Below are 20,940 nucleotides of genomic sequence, written 5' to 3' on the forward strand. Positions count from 1 at the left end.
TTCCCCAGCCACTCTGGGCAGCTTCCAACATATGTAAAAGGTAAAGGGACCCCTGACCATTAGGTCCAGTCGTGACCGACTCTGGGGTTGCGGCACTCATCTTGCTTTACTGGCCGAGGGAGCCGGCATAGAGTTTCCGGGTCATGTGGCCAGCAGGACTAAGCCGCTTCTGGCGAACCAGAGCAGCGCACGGAAACGCCATTTACCTTCCCGCCGGAGCGGTACCTATTTATCTACTTGCACTTTGACGTGCTTTCGAACTGCTAGGTTGGCATGAGCAGGGAGCTCACCCCGTCGCGGGAATTCGAACCGCCGACCTTCTGATCGGCAAGCCCTAGGCTCTGGGGTTTAAATCACAGCACCACCCGCGTCTGAAAGGAGCAAACCAGGAATATTTTAGGGAGCAGGCTAGCAGGCGGAGCCCATGACTTACATCACAGGAGCCTACACACCACAAAATACTGTTGCTGTATGTAGGTTTTATTTTATTTGTTTTTTATCTTATATTTTGGAAATGTACATGCAGGTTTTCTTCCCTTTAAATTTTTTGGGGGCCCCCAAGAGAGTGGGGCCCTAAGATATAGCTTGTTTAGCTTATACGTAAATCCGGCACTGCCCTTAACTCTGCTGTTTGACTGCGGAACGGTCTCCGTCGGGAAGATGGCGAACTATCCTTCCTTGCAGGTTTTGAAGCAGAGATTGGGTGGCCGTTTGGCATGGATGCTTCAGCTGAGATTCCTGCATCTCAAGGGGTCGGGATAGAGGACCTCTGGGGGTCCCATCCAACCCTACGATTCTCCGATTCCTTTGCCAGCAGGGATAAAGTACTTACGGCTCCGTCAAGGACTGTGAATCCCCCATTAGATTTCTAACAGGATTCTCAGCTCCTCAATCGGCTGCAGTTCCCAGGATTCCCAGGGGCAAGAAGCCATGATAAATTATAGAATCATAGAATCATAGAGTTGGAAGAGACCACAAGGGCCATCGAGTCCAACCCCCTGCCAAGCAGGAAACATCATCAGAGCACTCCTGACATATGGTTGTCAAGCCTCTGCTTAAAGACCTCCAAAGAAGGAGACTCCACCACACTCCTTGGCAGCAAATTCCACTGTCAAACAGCTCTTACTGTCAGGAAGTTCTTCCTCATGTTTAGGTGGAATCTTCTTTCTTGTAGTTTGGATCCATTGCTCCGTGTCCGCTTCTCTGGAGCAGCAGAAAACAACCTTTCTCCCTCCTCCATATGACATCCTTTGATATATTTGAACATGGCTATCATATCACCCCTTAACCTCCTCTTCTCCAGGCTAAACATGCCCAGCTCCCTTAGCCGTTCCTCATAAGGCATCGTTTCCAGGCCTTTGACCATTTTGGTTGCCCTCCTCTGGACACGTTCCAGTTTGTCAGTGTCCTCCTTGAACTGTGGTGCCCAGAACTGGACACAGTACTCCAGGTGAGGTCTGACCAGAGCAGAATACAGGGGCACTATTACTTCCCTTGATCTAGATGCTATACTCCTATTGATGCAGCCCAGAATTGCATTGGCTTTTTTAGCTGCCACGTCACACTGTTGGCTCATGTCAAGTTTGTGGTCAACCAAGACTCCTAGATCCTTTTCACATGTACTGCTCTCAAGCCAGGTGTCCCCCATCTTGTATTTGTGCCTCAAATACAAGAGGCAGGCTTATCATGTGAATGCGCTTGCAATCTCACCAGCTGGGGCCGGGTTTACAGGGCGGGGGAAGATAATCTTTATCCGGGACCCTCACATCTTCCTGCCATCTGGCTGATAAGCAGGGGATAGGTCTTGGGCTATGATAGGAATTCTGAGGTCTTAGGTCTATGGTAATGTTCGCAAGCGTACCAACCAAGCACGTACACAGATCAGCACAGGAAGACCGACCTGGAACTATTTTGACTCCTAAACTGAGCCAATGTTTTCTCTGCAAGGTCAAAGTGGGAAACCTCCCCATTGTCTCTTTCCTCACAAATCCTGTCTTAAGGGCACATTTAAGATATGGATAGGTTGTGAGCCTGTGACCTGGCCCAGGAACTAAGTACCGTATTTTTCGCTCTATAAGACCACAAGACGCACCTAGTTTTTGGAGGAGGAAAACAAGAAAAAAATAATATTCTGAATCTCAGAAGCCAGAACAGCAAGAGGGATCGCTGCGCAGTGAAAGCAGCAATCGCTCTTGCTGTTCTGGCTTCTGGGATAGCTGCGCAGCCTGCATTCGCTCCGTAAGACGCACACACATTTCCCCTTACTTTTTAGGAGGGAAAAAGTGAGTCATATAGAGCAAAAAATATGGTATTTATCACTACAAAAGACTGGCCAGGCTCCCCCGGCAATCCAATCAAGTAACCTGCCAGACAGGAGATAAACAAGGACAGGAGAAAAACAACATTCAAATTTCTGTTTTAGACCGCCTTTTCTGTGATGTAGGTGTGATGTATCTGAGGGGTGGTCTTAGGTTACACCCCTTCTGTGATGTATGATGTTTCTGGGGCTGGTCTTGATCTACAGGGGTGGCAATTTCAAAAGTCTTTATAAGGCCTTGCACACCATTTTTCTGGGTCCCTCCTCTCTCCTGTGGGTGAGGGGAGCACCCTGTTGCAACAGATCAATAAAAGCCAAGCCTACAGGTTGCTGTTTTGCTCCAAGTAATCCTGGTTGGTGTCTTGGTTTTGTGTCCAAGGGAGCCCTTGGATTTTTCCGTTAACAGGGGGAAAAGATAATCTTTATCAGGGAACCTCACGTCTTCCTACGTCTGGCTGATAAGTTCTTCGGCCATGTAAGATTAAGCAGGGGAGAAACAGCAGCCCAAGGATATAGATAACTGCACATTTCTCAACGAAAAGGGGGGGGGGGGAGTACGTTTCTGGAGGCTCTGCATCCTGACCGGAGAATGTGCAGATTGCCTGGAGGATGCAGGAAATGCAAGGTCAGGGATGAGCTGGAGGACAGACCCTCCGAGTCTCCCTCTTTTCCACGGACAGTCCCGCATTCACAGAAGCCATCCCGGTTTCCGATTTGAAAGTCCCTCTTTTCCTTAGGATGTCCCTATTTTTCTTAGAATGTCCCTGTCCTCAAACAATAAGGCCTTCCCCCAAAGCATCCTGGGAAATGTAGTCTGTTAAGAATGTCAAGAGAGGCTCGTATTCCCCTTGTGAAACGACAATCATCAGAGTAGTTTAAACCCCTCTTCTGCAACAATAGCAGACCCTCCAAGTGCCCCTATTTTCCAGGGACATCTCTGATTTAGAGAAGCCGTCCCAGTTTCTGATCTGATCCCAAAATATCCCGCTTTTCCCTAGGATGCCCCTATTTTCATTAGAGAAATGTTAGAGGTGATGGAGTTATCGGACCCCCAAGGGAAGTTTTATTTTAATGTCTAATGTTTTATTATGTTTTTATATATGCTGGAAGCTTTCTTAAACCAAGGCGTACTTTTCCATAGCAGCAGGGTAAAGGTAAAGGGACCCCTGACCATTAGGTCCAGTCGTGGCCGACTCTGGGGTTGCGGCGCTCATCTCGATTTACAGGCCAAGGGAGCCGGCGTACAGCTTCCGGGTCATGTGGCCAGCAGGACTAAGCCGCTTCTGGCGAACCAGAGCAGCGCACGGAAACGCCGTTTACTTTCCCGCTGGAGTGGTACCTATTTATCTACTTGCCCTTTGACGTGCCTTCGAACTGCTAGGTTGGCAGGAGCAGGGACCGAGCAACGGGAGCTCACCCCGTCGTGGGAATTCGAACCGCCGACCTTCTGATTGGCAAGCCCTAGGCTCTGTGGTTTAACCCACAGCGTCAACCCCTGGAATAGGATGTCACTATTTTCCTCGGAGAAATCTCAGCTGTGCTCACGTTTCAATTGCCTCCCTTTCCCTCTCCCTGCCCAGAGCCACCATGTGGCCCCGGGGCCTTTAGCTAGAAGGGAATATGGACCTCATTCTGCTAAAGGTTTCCCACCCCTCCTTTAGGGAGACTTGAGGCTGGATCTGTGTCTTCCCACCTTTACACCACACCTGTCTGCAGGGCTAACAACCTGCCCCTGGACTTGGGCAGGCACGACTGCAGCTGTTTTTCGAGGTTGTTGGGTTATTGGTTTATTTGCATTTTGCTGGGTCGAGCGCGAGGTGCCGCTCTGAGCTTGTGTGCAGTCGCAACGTCAGAACCGCCCAGGGGTGCCAGCAACGAGCGGGCCGTGCCAAGTTGGCACGGGGCTGGTTTGTACAGTATGCTCTTCCAGAATTGGATTACAAAGGAGCTTGTCGGCTAAGTGATCGGCACAGCTGTCCAAAGAATATTAGTTACTGTAAAGGCTTTTTTCCCCTCTCCGGCCTAAGAGAACATGGAGAGAGAGCCTTCGCTAGGTGGAAACACAAAAGTTGATCACTAGGCAGCCTCTTTCCCCCCATGGAATAGAGAACCTTCCAGGGGGAAGAGGCGGAATGAATGCCTTTTGGCCTCTGCTGTTTATTTAAAACTTTGCACCGGTCAAGACGGCCTATTCAAGGCTGATCGCGCAGGACGGTCCCAGGGAGGGGGAGCTGGCAGACCGAGAGCGGGGAAAGGAAGAGGGAGGGAAGAGCACGATTTGATCTGGGCTCGGACTTTGGCAAAGGCCAGTCCTCTGCTGCTAGGCCTCAGTTAACCCCCTGTGAAATGGGAGCACACCCAGAGAATGACCTGAAAATGATTCACAGATAGTATTTAACTCCAGGTGGCACTGTGAGTTAAACCACAGAGCCTAGGACTTGCCGATCAGAAGGTCGGCGGTTCGAATCCCCGCAATGGGGTGAGCTCCCGTTGCTCCGTCCCAGCTCCTGCCAACCTAGCAGTTCAAAAGCACGTCAAAGTGCAAGTAGATAAATAGGTACCGCTCTGGCAGGAAGGTAAACGGTGTTTCCGTGCGCTGCTCTGGTTCGCCAGAAGCGGCTTAGTCATGCTGGCCACATGACCCGTAAGCTGTACGCCGGCTCCCTCGGCCAGTAAAGCGAGATGAGCGCCGCAACCCCAGAGTTGGCCACGACTGGACCTAATGGTCAGGGGTCCTTTACCTTTACCTAGGCTTGCTAAGAACAGGGGTCAGCAAACTTTTTCAGCAGGGGGCCGGTCCACTGTCCCTCAGACCTTGTGGGGGGGACGGACTATATTTTGAAAAAAATAATAATGAACGAATTCCTATGCCCCACATTTTGGATTCACCGCTGTACATGGAGGAGCAGGTCAGTTCTGTGTCCAGGGCAGCTGTCTACCAGCTCCATCTGGTACGCGGGATGAGACCCTCCCTGCCTGCGCACTGTCTTTCCAGAGTGGTGCATGCTCTGGTTATCTCCCGCTTGGACTACTGCAATGCGCTCTACGTGGGGCTACCTTTGAAGGTGACCCGGAAACTGCAATTAATCCAGAATGCGGCAGCTAGACTGGTCACTGGGAGCAGCCGCCGAGACCACATAACACCGGTCCTGAAAGACCTGCACTGGCTCCCAGTATGTTTCCGAGCACCATTCAAAGTGTTGGTGTTTACCTTTCAAGCCCTAAACAGCCTTGGCCTAGTATACCTGAAGGAGCGTCTTCACCCCCATCGTCCAGCCCGGACACTGAGGTCCAGCTCCGAGGGCCTTCTGGCGGTTCCCTCCCTGCGAGAAGTAAGGTTACAGGGGACCAGGCAGAGGGCCTTCTTGGTGTTGGCACCCTCCCATCAGATGTCAACTATCTGACTTTTAGAAGACATCTGAAGACAGCCCTGTTTAGGGAAGTTTTAATGCTTGATGTTTTATCACATTATTATTATTATTATTATTATTATTATTATTATTCTGTTGGGAGCTGCCCAGAGTGGCTTGGGTATAAATATATTATTATTATTATTATTATTATTATTATTATTATTATTATTATTACTTGTGAGCTCCCCACAACCACCCAACTCCCCACTGTAACTTGGTCAGAGATCCATGCTCAGTCTGCCAAGCAGAGCCATTAACCAGAGAACCACCTACATCAGCATTTCCCAAATTCCTCTCCCACATGGGACCGATTGAAAATTGCTTTGGGCCTTAGGGGACCACTTAGCAAATTCTCTATGCCTGGTACTGCACGGTGCTGAGTGCTATATGGTTTTTAATTGCATTTCAATTGCTTCTCCTTTCCTCTCTGTCACCTCTGATCTGTGCAGCTCGCCTCGCAGGTGGGCTGCAGTGATCTTAGAACAGCTTGCCGTTCCGTCGCAAGACGGAAAAGAAAGAAAAATTAATATAGAAATATTAAGCAATGATGTTTAAGTGGACGGACAAGGGGATGGCATAAACCTCTTTCGTTCTTTAAGGGAATATGTTGCTGTTATGTAAGGAGCAGGAATCGATAAAACGATAGCTGGCGAATAATGGGAGAGGAAACAAAAGTAAAAAAAATAAAAAAGTTCATAATTGAATATAAGGAATGGGATGTGAATTAGAAATGAATATGGTATGTCGAAATACGCCTGCTTCTTGGGAGAAAAGCAATGTCTCTTAAAAAGCAGAGACATCACCTTGCCAACAAAGGTCCGTATAGTAAAAGCTATGGTTTTCCCCGTAGTGATGTATGGAAGTGAGAGCTGTACCATAAAGAAGGCTGATCGCTGAAGAATGGATGCTTTTGAATTCTGGTGCTGGAGGAGACTCTTGAGAGTCCCATGGACTGCAAGAAGATCAAACCTCTCCATTCTGAAGGAAATCAGCCCTGAGTGCTCACTGGAAGGACAGATCCTGAAGCTGAGGCTCCAAGACTTTGGCCACCCCATGAGAAGAGAAGACTCCCTAGAAAAGACCCTGATGTTGGGAAAGATGGAGGGCACAAGTAGAAGGGGACGACGGAGGACGAGATGGTGGGACAGTGTTCTGGAAGCTACCAGCATGAGTTTGACCAAACTGCAGGAGGCAGTGGAAGACAGGAGTGCCTGGCGTGCTCTGGTCCAGGGGGTCACGAAGAGTCGGACACGACTAAATGACTCAGCAACAAAAAGGGCACCATCTGGCTAGCTCCGTTGGTTAGAGCATAGTGCTGCTGGTAACATAAAGGTTGCAGGTTCGATTCCCATATGGGCATTGCTTAATATTCCTGCATTCTGGCCCAACTCGACAATTCTGCGATTCGAAACTCGGTCTCCTCTGTTTTGCAGCGCCGTTCTCACGACCAAATCACTTCTGCGACCGAATAACACGTAAAAAGGGTGTTCACAGTGTTTCTAGTGCAATGCTCTATTTCAAGATAGTTGTCGTATATCAAGGTATATACACAAAGTATCAAATGTGGTGACAGTAATAATAATGCAACAAAACAACAACACCACAAACTGGCTTTTAAGTATAAAACCAAATTTACTAGAATAGTAGCTAGAATAGAGATAGACTTGTAACCATTCAAGCAACAAAGGGGTCATGTGCAAAACAAAGCCTGGAGATACTGTAAACATGGAGTGGATAAATGTACAATTGTATCTTAACAAGTTACATGTGCAATAAATGTTATACAGACTGGATAAATGAACCGTTAAACAAGTAGCGTAAGTAGCAAGGGTAGCAGACTGGAGAATGTGAAAAAGTTTCTCAAAGCTGTTTTTCAAAGACTGAACTGGATGAGATGTTCTTCAATGGGTCTTGAGTTGGAAACACGAAGGCGTATGCATGGATCAATCACAGGAAGGCAAATCAAAGCCGCCACCCTGGTGAGAATAACGCGAGTGGGCAAAAGGAGACCTGTTCTAGTGGCGCTGTGGGTTAAACCACAGAGCCTAGGACTTGCCGATCAGAAGGTCGGCGGTTCAAATCCCCGCGACGGGGTCAGCTCCCATTGCTCAGTCCTTGCTCCTGCCAACCTAGCAGTTTGAAAGCATGTCAAAGTGCAAGTAGATAAATAGGTACTGCTCCGGCGGGAAGGTAAATGGCGTTTCCATGCGCTGCTTTGGTTCGCCAGAAGCGGCTTAGTCCTGCTGGCCACATGACCCGGAAGCTGTACGCCGGCTCCCTCAGCCAATAAAGCGAGATGAGCGCCGCAACCCCAGAGTCGTCCACGACTGGACCTAATGATCAGGGGTCCCTTTACCTTTTACCTCTCCGGATATATTACAGGTTTCGCTACACGCGTCATCAGTCACTGGATTACTGAATGGTATGAGAAGAGAAGACTCCCTGGAAAAGACCCTGATGTTGGGAAAGATGGAGGGCGCAAGGAGAAGGGGACGACAGAGGACGAGATGGTGGGACAGTGTTCTCAAAGAGGCCAGCATGAGTTTGACCCAAACATCCTATTTGACGCATCTCTCGGATTTGAACTGATTTAATGCCAGCATCTTCTCACGAGGAGTCGGACACGACTAAACGACTAAACAATAACGTGCCGCTGCTGTTGTCAAAACACCGGACCTTCCAGGGTCCAGTTTTGAGACTCGAGTATAAATCCCAAGATTACTGAGCCTCTTAAAAATATATATTTAAAAGGCCACCTGTGTTTTATCCATAGGGATTGTGCAAAAGGAACTCTGCAGATACTCAGAGACACTTTAAGGTTACCAGACGTCCCTGTTTCCCCAGTCCCCAGATTTACAAATCAGTCTCCATACGAAATCCATTGAAGTTGAAGAGTGTCCCCGGATTCATTGAAAAAAATCTGGTAACCTTACACTATGTGATTCTTATTATTCCAGCAACGTTCAGGGCCCAGCCTCGAGTGCCAAGCAGAAATCCTAGGCAAGGGAGCCCCCTTAAAAACCCCACTTGCTCTCTAGGTTTCCAGTTACCGTCTGAGAGCCAGTGTGGTGTAGTGCTTAAGAGCGGTGGACTCGTAATCTGGTGAACCGGGTTCGCTTCCTCACTCCTCCACATGCAGCTGCTGGGTGACCTTGGGCCAGTCACACTTCTCTGAAGTCTCTCAGCCCCACGCACCTCACAGAGTGTTTGTTGTGGGGCAGGAAGGGAAAGGAGAAGGTTAGCCACTTTGAGACTCCTGAAGGGGAGTGATAAAGCGGGATATCAAATCCAAACTCTTCTTCGTCTTCTTGGCAGAGATGTGCCCCACATCTGGTGGCAATCCCGGTTCTGGGGTCCTCTTGATCGACATGGGTCCTTCGGCTCAAGGATAAGAAGCCTTTTCGCCTTCTCTTCTTATGCAGCATGTCACACCCTTCGATTTGCTGCCTGCCTCAGAGCCAGTGTGGTGTAGTGGTTAAGAGTGGTAGTCTCATAATCTGGTGAACCGGGTTCGCTTCCCCGCTCCTCCACCTGCAGCTGCTGGGTGACCTTGGGCCAGTCACACTTCTCTGAAGTCTCTCAGCCCCACTCACCTCACAGAGTGTTTGTTGTGGGGCAGGAAGGGAAAGGAGAAGGTTAGCCACTTTGAGACTCCTGAAGGGGAGTGATAAAGCGGGATATCAAATCCAAACTCCCCTTCTTCTCTTCTCTCTCTGCCTGATCGACCTCACAGGGTTGTTGTGAGGATGAAATGGGAGATGAAGTGCGGCCTATAAATTTAACATAAATAAAAATAAAATAAAAAATGAACACCACCTAGGGGAACCTGGTATATGAATAATTAAAACTAAAAATTCTTAATTCCACACCTTCTGGCCTTACGGTGTCAAGAAAAATCTGTTCAAATCTACCATTTCTGCTTTTAGTTAAGCATTTTTATTTATTTACTTGACGGGAGGGCAGGTGTCCCTACTGGCTACTCCCATGCTTGAGCCTCTCTTAAACAGCCCCCCCCCCCAAAAAAACCCCAACCCTCTTTTTTATCCATTGGGGAGGGTGAAAGGCACTCTGCACGGGCTCAGAGGCCCTGCTTCATTCTCCACACCTTCCAGGGCCCAAAACTGAGTGCCCAGAATAAATACCAGGAAAACCCTTTAAAAATAAGCAAACAAACAGCAACCCGCACCATCATTTTCGCCATTAGGGCCAGGAGCTCTCTGCACACGCTCAGAGGCCCTGCTTCATTATTATTACTCCACACCTTCCAGGACACAGAAGAAATGCTAGGAAACAGCCCCTTTTACAAACCAACAAACAAACAAACAAGGCCCGCGTGCGTTTTGGACCTTAGGGCGGGCCGCGCTCTGCACGCGCTCAGAGGCACGGCCAGCCAGGCGCCCTCCCCCTCGCGGGGAGAATCCGACCCCATTTTTATTTTTTATTTCATAACAAGCAAGCAAACCAGCCAACCAACTAAGAAGAAGGCGCGGGTGCGTTTTGCGCTTGGGGCAGGCCGCGCTCTGCACGCGCTCAGAGGCACGGCCAGCCAGGCGCCCTCCCCCTCGCGGGGAGAATCCGACCCCATTTTTATTTTTATTTAATAACAAGCAAACCAACCAACCAACCAACCAACAACAAGAAGGCGCGCGTGCGTTTTTGCGCTTGGGGCTGGCGGCGCTCTGCGCGCGCTCAGAGGCACGGCCGGCCAGGCGCCCTCGCGGGGAGAATCCGACCCCATTTTTATTTTTATTTAATAACAAGCAAGCAAACCAACCAAACAATAACAACAACAAGAAGGCGCGCGTGCGTTTTGCGCTTGGGCTGGCCGCGCTCTGCAGGCGCTCAGAGGCACGGCTGCTCCGGCGCCTTTCCCCGTCGCTCTCGATGATCCACAGGCTCCGCTCCTCCCTCTCGGCCCCGGAGGAGGGGGAAGCGCAGGCGGGAGGGAGGGAAGGAGGGAAGGCGAAGCGAGAGCGCCTCTGCCCGCCTCCTCGGGGCTCCTCCTTCCCGGGGCCTCCCCGTCTCCCTCCACCCTGAACCCGGAGCTCCGGCGAACTCCGGAGCCGACGGAAGGCGTCTCGGAGAAGCGGCGGAGACGCGCGCGCCGGAGAAGCAGCAGGTCTGGATGCGGGCAGGGAGGGGGCTGGCGTGGGGGGCTGGGGGGGGGGGAGAGAGACGGAGGGTCCCCCCTCCCCGGGGAAAAGGGGCAGTGCCCAGGCAGCGCGCTCTGGAAGCGACAGCGCCCCAGGGCTGTTCATCAGCCGGCGTCGGCGCTCCCTCCCCAAACGCCAGCTGGGCATCAACGTTGGCACAGCCCACAATGCTAGATCTGAAGCAAGGATTCGTGGGGGGTTGGGGGGTTGGGGGGGTGCGCGCCGCCGCTGCCTCCCATCTCTCCTCCATGGGCACATCTGGGTAGCGGGAGAAGGGGGCACGGCGATGGGCGCAGCAGACCCGGGCGGGGAAGGTTGTCAGAAGTGAGTCAGGACGAGGAGGAGGGTGGTTTTTTGGGGAGGGGGTATCGCGCCTGGGGGGGGGGGCGCCCGGGGGCATGGGAGCCAACCTCAAGGCGCCGAGGTCCCTTGGCTCCCCCAGTAAAATATTTGAGGGGGGTGGGCTCGACAAAGTTGATGGGCATTGCCATTCAAATGGTGGGCAGGCGCCATGTCTTGTGATTATGCGGGGCACAGCTTACCTGGGCAGACATACACCCCCCCCCCATATTTTATTCAAGTTGGCACCCCTGCCAGGGGGTGTCTCCTGGCTGGTGGGCAATGCCAGCTCAGTGCCAAAGCTGAACTAGGACGAAGAAGGGGCGCCCGGTTTGGTAGAAATTGGGTACCACCCAGTAAGGGGCACCCAGAGGGCATCCAGACAGAGCGGGCTGGAAGAGACCCACCCACCCACACTCACAAAGGGCACCAGTGGCATCAGGTGGGCGCTGGGCAGCTTTGAGGCAAGAGGGCGGGTGTTGGTAGCGAATGGGCCTTAGTGTGGGGCGGGCACGGTTTAGGGCACACTCAGAGAGAGAGAGAAAAGGCCCCAATCGAGACTGGGAGGGGGCACCTAGAGGCCATCAGGACCGCCCTCTGCCCTGGCACATAACGGCTTGTTCTCTGTGTGGGGAAGTTGGCAGTGCCAGAGCCGTGCGCGGGGAGGGAGGGAGGAAGAAGGCAGGCTGGATTTTGCTGTTCCAAGAGACTCGGCCTTGTGAGTGGTTGGCAGCGAGTCGGTTCGACAGTGCCCAGTTGGCAGGGTATCTTTTGGGGAGGGCAGGGGCCTGTAGCACCACGGCTCAGCCCGGGGGCGAGGCCAGTTGGCCAAGAGGAGCAGGAGCCCCTAAGCGTGGGGCAGGCTCTCGCCGTTATTCCGCCACATGGAAGTTAAGAGAAAACCGAGGCAGAAGGGATAATAGATGGGCCCAGGATTCGCCTGGCAGTGCCCGGTTTTGGGGGCAAGCTGCAGCAAGGCCAGGGCATGCCCGGCCATGCCAAAGATACCGCTCTGGGGAAAGGGACACGTGGGTGGCGTTTGTGGGGGCGGGGAGAGCCTCCCCCCCAGTTGGCAGGGCTGATTCGCCGGCAACAACCACAGTCGCCAACTTTTCCTTTCAGCTGGCCTTGCGGTGCCTGGAAAAAGAACTGGTCCAACTGCCAACCCAACAGGCTTCTGCCTGCCTAAGCTGGGCTCTCTTCTCCCTGCCTCTTCCCATTTGGCGGTGTTGCCAACTCTTTTTTTGCTGCCCCTTCGGCCCTCCCCCTACGCCTTTAAGAGCTGCCCGTGCTGCAAGAAAGGAGGGGAAGTGTGAGTGTGTGTGTGTGTGTGTCCCCTCGTTTCCTCTGTAACACATGTGCCACAAAAGGCGCAGGAGCAGGGGCCAGGAAATGAAGTTGGCAACCCTATAATGGGGGTTTCCAAACTGGTGAGCTCCGGTGCGCCGTTTCGGTTTTGATTTGCATGTGTGTTTCTTTGAAAGGTTCTGTTACGGCTTTCAGAAATCGCTGGGTCTTGATTCCTCGTGTTATTGATAATATTATGTTATTGATCGTATCGCACAATTAGAGCCTATTGGATTATGTGGCTTTCTGATTGTGCTGCCGTACACTTTTAGAACAGGGGGACGTCATTAGTAGTAAAGGTAAAGGGTCCCCTGACCATTAGGTCCAGTCGTGGCCGACTCTGGGGTTGCGGCGCTCATCTCGCTTTACTGGCCGAGGGAGCCGGCGTACAGCTTCCGGGTCATGTGGCCAGCAGGACTAAGGCGCTTCTTGCGAACCAGAGCAGCACACGGAAAGGCCGTTTACCTTCCCGCCAGAGTGGTACCTATTTATCTACTTGTGCTTTGACGTGCTTTTGAACTGCTAGTTTGGCAGGAGCTGGGACCGAGCAACGGGAGCTCACCCCGTGGCGGGGATTCGAACCGCCGACCTTCTGATCAGCAAGTCCTAGGCTCTGTGGTTTAACCCACAGCGCCACCCACGTAACAGGCACTTTCAGCAGGTTGAGTCTTCGTCCTACCCCCCCTTTTCCTTGCAAGGACTTCGGGGTAGTTTTAAGTTCCTCCCTCGGAACCTGACCTGGATCACAACGGCCCTTTGAGGTAGGCTAAGGACAGAGATATAATGAGGGGCCACCCCAGTGGATTTCATGCAGAGCTTGGGGGATTTTTGGCAGGGAAGTGGTGGCTTTTAAAATCATGTATTTTTTTGGAGAGGCCTTTCTCTCTCTCGTAACACTAGAAGTGAAGCTCAGTGTTGCAAAGATTCAGGACGGACAAAAAAAAAAAAGTCCTCCATCATGCAGAGTTAGACTATGGAACTCCCTGCCACAGTAGCTGGCCGTGGCCATCAACTTAAAAGAGGATTGGGCAAATTCAAAGAGGAGGCGATTGATGGCTGCTAGCCAGGGTGGCCCTTTCTTCTTCCATGGCTGGAGACAGACAGATTTGGAAGGGGCTGCAGGGGGTCATCTAGTCTAACGTCCCTTAGGCTGGGCACATCTAAAGCATGCAAGGACCTCCTGGGAACTGTAGTTTGACCGCCACAGCGCTACAGTTCCCAGCACCAAACTTCCGTTACCAGTATTCTCTTTTTTTTGCGGGGTCGGGGGCAGAAATGTGCTTTATTATGGTGTCCGTGCAGCGCTTCGTCAAATACAGACCAGTGTCTGACTGGCAGAAGGGTTTCAGCAAAGAGAGCTCCCCTCGTCATCTGCTTATGCCTTATGTGGAATGGTCGGAGGAGCTGGGTACTTTTAGCCCAGAGAGGAGCTAGAATCAAAAAGTGTAGAGAGGGGTCCCCAGCGGTCATCTAGTCCAACCCCCTGAAATGCAGGAATCTCCGCTCAAGCGTCCCTGACACGTGACCACCCAGCTTAAAAACCTCCAAGGAAGGAGAGCCCTTTTAACTTTTCATTTTCCCCAAAAAATTATTAGTTTTCACAATATTATAAACAAACACACAAGATAAGCAAACATAAATCATAGCCTTATTGAAAATTACAGTTATTAACTTTGTTAAGTGACTTCCTCGCTTCCTCTTGGTTGAATTTCATTGCATATCCTTTTAACGCTTTTCCAAATCCCGATATTTATGAAATTTAACTTAAACATTAACCTCCTTAGATCTTCACCTTATGGAATTAAACATATTAATTCATCACTTAACGTAAATAAAATCCTAAGCCCATTAGGTATCTGCAAGCTGTTTTCAGTTAGTTTAACTTAACAAATTTAACTAGATAATCATTAAATTTATTCCACTCTTCCTGATACTCCTTCTCCTCCTTCTGGTCGCGGACTCTTCTGGTTAGGTCGGCTAGCTCCGAAAAATCCATCATCTTCATCTGCCATTCTTCTATTGTTGGTAATTCTTGGGTTTTCCACTTTGTAGCTAACAAAATACGAGCAGCAAAATACGAGCCCTTTTAACTTTTAACCAGATCCTTTTAACCGGGGATCTAGCCACGATTCGAACTCAGGACTTTCCACACGCCGGGGGGTGCATTGCGCTGCGGAGCTGCAGTCCCGAACCAAGATTCCTCACGGTTCTGGAGCATTTAAAAACGGGATTGCAGGAAACTGTGACTTCTCGAGCCAGACCGTTGACTCATCGAGCTCAATATTGCCCACACGGACTGGCAGGAACTCTCTGGGCAATCACCCTGTCCTTTCTAGAGATGCCACTGCAGTTCAGACCTGGGAGAGTCTCTTCCTCATAGTCACTGCTGTTTTCCTCACCGTCATCTTCGTAGGCGGAAGTCAGTCTTCGACTCGCTGGGCTGAAATCGATGCCTCTACCTGCGCCGAATCGCGATATGGTCTGGACTATATGGTCCAGGGATTTAAGTGTGGCTTGTTGATATCATCATCATCATCATCATCATCATCATCATCATCTATTTTTCGCTCCATAAGACGCACCAGACCATAAGACACACCTAGTTTTTGGAGGAGGAAAACAAGAAAAAGATCTGAATCTCAGAAGCCAGAACAACAAGACGGATCGCTGCGCAGTGAAAGTAGCAATCCCTCTTGCTGTTCTGGCTTCTGGGATAGCTGCGCAACCTGCATTCACCCCCTAAGACGCACACACATTTCCCCTTACTTTTTAGGAGGGGAAAAGTCAGTCTTATAGAGCAAAAAATACGGTATTATTATTATTATTTTGAAATGAAATTACGGGGTGCTCATGAAAAGCAAAGATTATTGTCTGTGATAGGTAAAAGTAAAGGTAAAGGGACCCCTGACCATTAGGTCCAGTCATGGCTGACTGGGGTTGCAGTGCTCATCTCGCTTTATTGGCCGAGGGAGCTGGCGTACAGCTTCCGGGTCATGTGGCCAGCAGGACTAAGCCGCTTCTGGCGAACCAGAGCAGCGCACGGAAACGCCGTTTACCTTCCCGCCAGAGCGGTACCTATTAATCTAATTGCACTTTGATGTGCTTTCGAACTGCTAGGTGGGCAGGAGCTGGGATTGAGCAACGGGAGCTCACCCCGTCATTGCGGGGATTCGAACCGCCGACCTTCGGATCGGCAAGTCCTAGGCTCTGTGGTTTAACCTACAGCGCCACCCGCGTCCCAATTGTTTGTGATAAATGGAGTTAAATGTATGTCAAAGAGGCACATACCTTTGGCAATTTAATGGGCTGTTACCTAACTCACTGTGCATCACACATTTGTATCTCATAGGCTGATCAGGGTAGCCGAACCTCAAACAGGTTGTGTTGCCTTCTCTGAGTCAGCACCTCCTGGTGTGACCCAATATCGTCCTCAAGGATGGGGACAATGAAGTCTCATCAGAATGGAGCCTTGGCAAGGGGTTGTTGTTGTTGTTTAGTCGTTTAGTTGTTTAGTCGTGTCCGCCTCTTCGTGACCCCCTGGACCAGAGCACGCCAGGCCCTCCTGTCTTCCACTGCCTCCCCCAGTTTGGTCAAACTCATGCTGGTACCTTCCAGAACACTGTCCCACCATCTCGTCCTCTGTCGTCTCCTTCTCCTTGTGCCCTCCATCTTTCCCAACATCAGGGTCTTTTCCAGGGAGTCTTCTCTTCTCATGAGGTGGCCAAAGTATTGGAGCCTCAGCTTCAGGATCTGTCCTTCCAGTGAGCACTCAGGGCTGATTTCCTTCAGAATGGAGAGGTTTGATCTTCTTGCAGTCCATGGGACTCTCAAGAGTCTCCTCCAGCACCAGAATTCAAAAGCATCCATTCTGGGTGGCGCTGTGGTTCAAATTAGAAAGTGGGACGGCTTCTGTTAACGCAGGGCTGCCCCTGGAAAATTAGGGACCCTTGGAGGATCTGCGGCACTTGATTTGAACTCGCACCTTCCGGCTTCTTGAACCTTGCAAAGGTGTGGGAGTGTGCACCGTGGTCCCTCGGTGATGCGCGAGGCGCGTGCCCTCTGCATATGCCCAGAGGCTACCTCTTCTACCATCCCTCTCTGTGGTGTTGCAGCAAGCAGTGGGACGCGTGCTGAGAATATAATCCGAGCACTCCCTCTGTCATTACTTCTGCATCTTCTTCCTTCTGCCAACAGTGTGACGCGGCAGCTAAAAAAGCCAATGCAATTCTGGGCTGCATCAATAGGAGTCTAGCATCTAGATCAAGGGAAGTAATAGTGCCCCTGTATTCTGCTCTGGTCAGACCTCACCTGGAGTACTGTGTCCAGTTCTGGGCACCACAGTTCAAGAAGGACACTGACAAACTGGAACGTGTCCAGAGGAGGGCAACCAAAATGGTCAAAGGCCTGGAAACGATGCCTTATGAGGAACGGCTAAGGGAGCTGGGCATGTTTAGCCTGGAGAAGAGGAGGTTAAGGGGTGATATGATAGCCATGGTCAAATATATAAAAGGATGTCATATAGAGGAGGGAGAAAGGTTGTTTTCTGCTGCTCCAGAGAAGCGGACACGGAGCAATGGATCCAAACTACAAGAAAGAAGATTCCACCTAAACATGAGGAAGAACTTCCTGACAGTAAGAGCTGTTGGACAGTGGAATTTGCTGCCAAGGAGTGTGGTGGAGTCTCCTTCTTTGGAGGTCTTTAAGCAGAGGCTTGACAACCATATGGCAGGAGTGCTCTGATGGTGTTTCCTGCTTGGCAGGGGGTTGGACTCGATGGCCCTTGTGGTCTCTTCCAACTCTATGATTCTATGATTCCCCAGAACACGTTCCAGCGCTTGTTGCCCTATTCTCTTTTTTAAAAATGTTTTATTCAGAGGTCCTTTAGATGCAAGGGAACACCGTGTGGCGATGTGCAGATAAACCCACTCCTTCTGTGCTGCTTTATTCATGTGCTTAAAGCTACAATTTCCCACTGATCTCCATGGAGCTTATTTCTATGCGCACAAACAGCACAGTGTGAAATGCTCCCGCTCCACCCACTAGGCCTCGCTGCAGTGCTCGCATGGGGAAATTTCTATTAGCCTGATGCTAGCGGCGGGCGGATCAAAAGTGCGAGGAACAACGAACGAAACGTTTGCCCTAAAAAAAGGATCCTGGGTTTATCAAGTTCTTTCAGGAGCTCACAACACCTCCGCTGTTTTGAGATGTGTTTCTGCGTTGAGCAAGGCAGTTTTGCACGCCCAGAACAAGAACACGAAGAAACCGAGGAGGAGGGTGAATTATAAACGCCAACACCTCGAAAGATTCCATCAATGGTGTCTCCGAAAAATTTCACGCATCACTTGGGAGGACAGGCGAACGAATGCCGGAAGAAGCACAGATCGCTAGTGTGGAAGCGACGATTCTTCAACATCAACTTCATTGGACTGGTCATGTTGTGCGGATGCCTGATTTTCGTCTTCCGAAGCAACTCCTCTATTCCCAATTTAGGAACGGAAAGCGTAATGCTGGTGGCTGACAAAAGAGGTTTAAAGACACCCTCAAAACAAATCTTTAAAAATATAGTATAAACACTGACAACTGGGAAACACTGGCCTGCGAGCGCTCCAGTTGGAGAACAGCCTTTGCCAAAGGTGTCATGGGCTTTGAAGACACTCGAACTCAGGACGCAAGAGAGAAACGTGCTAAGAGGAAGGCACGCTTGGCAAACCCTCACCGGGATCAACTCCCGCCCAGAAACCAATGTCCCCACTGTGGAAGGACGTGAGGATCCAGAATCGGCCTCCACAGTCACTTACAGACTCATTGTTAAAACCGTGTTTACGGAACACGATCTTACTCAGCTACGAAGGATTGCCAAAGAGAAGAGATATTTATCCCTTGCCTCATGCTTCTGGGTTGTAGCAATTTAAAATCCACCATTAAAAGGAGATTGCCATCACAGGGCACATCTTGTATATCGTTGGTGTCGCAAGCCAGAGTTAAGACGCGAAAGAAGCCATCTGATTCAGTTTCCCCAGCCACTCTGTCTGGGTGGCTACCAACAGATATATAAACACAATGAAACAATAAACATTAAATAAACTATACAGGGCTGCCTTCAGATGTCTTCTAAAGGTCCTCTTTCTATGCTGTATAAAATAAAATGAGACCAAATGGAATCAAATACCCACCTCGCCTTCAAGGGCAGCCCCATATAAATTTCATTGCAGTAGCACAGTCTGGAAACTGCCTGAGAATGAATCCTAAAGTGTCTGGAGGCGGTTGGAGGATGGATGGCGGCTAACAGATTGAGGTTGAATCCTGACAAGACAGAAGCACTGTTCAGGGCGGACAGGGGGCGGGCGGGTGTGGAGGACTCCCTGGTCCTGAATGGGGTAACTGTGCCCCTGAAGGACCAGGTGCGCAGCCTGGGAGTCATTTTGGACTCACAGCTGTCCATGGAGGAACAGCTCAATTCTGTGTCCAGGGCAGCTGCCTACCAGGTCCATCTGGTACGCAGGATGAGACCCTATCTGCCTGCAGACTGTCTCGCCAGAGTGGTGCATGCTCTGGTTATCTCCCGCTTGGACTACTGCAATGTGCTCTACGTGGGGTTACCTTTGAAGGTGACCCGGAAACTACAACTACAACAACCTAGACTGGTGACTAGGAGTGGCCACCGAGGCCATGTAACACCGGTCCTGAAAGACCTTCATTGGCTCCCATTACATTTCCAAGCACAATTCAAAGTGTTGGTGCTGACCTTGAAAGCCCAAAACGGTCTCTGCAAAGTATCTCTGAAGGAGCGTCTCCATCCCCATTGTCCAGCCCGGACACTGAGGTCCAGCTCCGAGGGCCTTCTGGCGGTTCCCTCCCTGAGAGAAGTGAGGTTACAGGGAACCAGGCAGAGGGCCTTCTCGGTGGTGGTGCCCACCCTGTGTTGATGTCAAGGAAATAAACAACTACCTGACTTTTAGAAGACATCTGAAGGCAGCCCTGTTTAGGGAAGTTTTTAATGTTTAAAGTTTTGTTGTGTTTTAATATCCTGTTGGAAGCCGCCCAGAGTAGCTGGGGAGACCCAGCCAGTTGGGCAGAGTATAAGTAATAACATTATTATTATAATTATTATTAGGGCTGTAGATGGAAGTAAGGACTCCTAAAGCCACACACAGAGGCCACTTGAGCCTCGAGGCCCTCCTGCAACTCCTATTATTCCTTAAAAACAAAGGAACAGCATGACCAGAGTACCAGACAAAGGAACAGCCGCTGACCTAATATTTAGACAGCGGCGAAAATGTACACAGGATTCCCGGCGCTGTGAGCCGGCCGCGATCGAGCCAGGGGAGTTGCGTACAGAGCCACCACCAGGAAAGGAGAAGATTTTGTTGTTTATTTCAGTATTATTTCCCACTGGGCAAGATGAGAGGCTGGTTCTCGTTTCCACTTGCTGATAAGGAAACACTTTGGATTCCGGAGAGTTTAGGAGGAGCAAGGGGAGAGGGAAAGGGGGAAAGATAAACAGTGTGTCTTGACATAAACCTCGAGAAATGCATGCCCTCCATCATTTCTCCGTTGAAAATAGGGACATCCTATTTAATAATTGGGACGCGGGTGGCGCTGTGGGTTAAACCACAGAGCCTAGGGCTTGAAGATCAGAAGGTCGGCGGTTCGAATCCCCGCAATGACGGGGTGAGCTCCCATTGCTCGGTCCCTGCTCCTGCCAACCTAGCAGTTCGAAAGCACGTCAAAGTGCAAGTAGATAAATAGGTACCACTCCGGCAGGAAGGTAAACGGCATTTCCGTGCGCTGCTCTGGTTCACCAGAAGCGGCTTAGTCCTGCTGGCCACATTACCCGGAAGCTGTACGCCGGCTCCCTCGGCCAATAAAGTGAGATGAGCGCCGCAACCCCAGAGTCGGCCACGACTGGATCTAATGGTCAGGGGTCCCTTTACCTTTTACTGTTTAATAATCACAATCATAATCATAATACCTATCTGAGTGGGTTGCCCCAGCCACTCTGGGAAGCTTCCAGCATAAATTAAAACATAATAAACCTTTAAAAGCTTCCCTGGGCAGGGCGGCCTTCAGATGTCTTCTAAAGGTTGTGGAATTCCTTATCTCCTTGGCTCAGGGCTCGCATAACTCCATCCTCTCCAACATTCCTCCGATGAAAATAGAGACGTCCTAAGGAAAAGCAGGACATTCCGGGAGCAAAGCAGAAATTGGGACGGCTTCTGTAAATCCTGGACTGTCCCAGGGAAATAAGCTCATTTGGAGGGTTTGGGTGTGGAGACGCTCCTTCAGGTATACTGGACCGAGGCCGTTTAGGGCTTTCAAGGTCAGCACCAACGCTTTGAATTGTGCTCAGAAACGTACTGGGAGCCAGTGT

At 50.5% G+C, this 20,940-nt stretch overlaps 1 protein-coding gene across 3 annotated transcripts in view; it reads left to right on the forward strand.

Annotated features, from left to right (window-relative positions):
- Positions 1-20,940, forward strand: part of CERS4 (ceramide synthase 4) — a 94,398-nt gene that overhangs the window by 11,312 nt on the left and 62,146 nt on the right. The window contains exon 1 of one of the 3 annotated variants that reach the window (XM_028713528.2): positions 10,694-10,849. The exons of 1 other annotated variant lie outside the window; for it this stretch is intronic. Coding sequence is in view for 1 of the 2 variants with exons in the window: in XM_077921932.1 (XP_077778058.1) it covers positions 11,170-11,207 (38 nt within the window). In the remaining variant the exon portion in view is untranslated. Of the gene's footprint in view, positions 1-10,693; positions 10,850-11,154; positions 11,208-20,940 lie in introns of those variants that run through there. One more of the 3 variants, XM_077921932.1, reaches the window with a different exon arrangement.

This window comes from Podarcis muralis, chromosome 18 (assembly GCF_964188315.1).
Source record: "Podarcis muralis chromosome 18, rPodMur119.hap1.1, whole genome shotgun sequence".
Classification (NCBI taxonomy): domain Eukaryota; kingdom Metazoa; phylum Chordata; class Lepidosauria; order Squamata; family Lacertidae; genus Podarcis; species Podarcis muralis.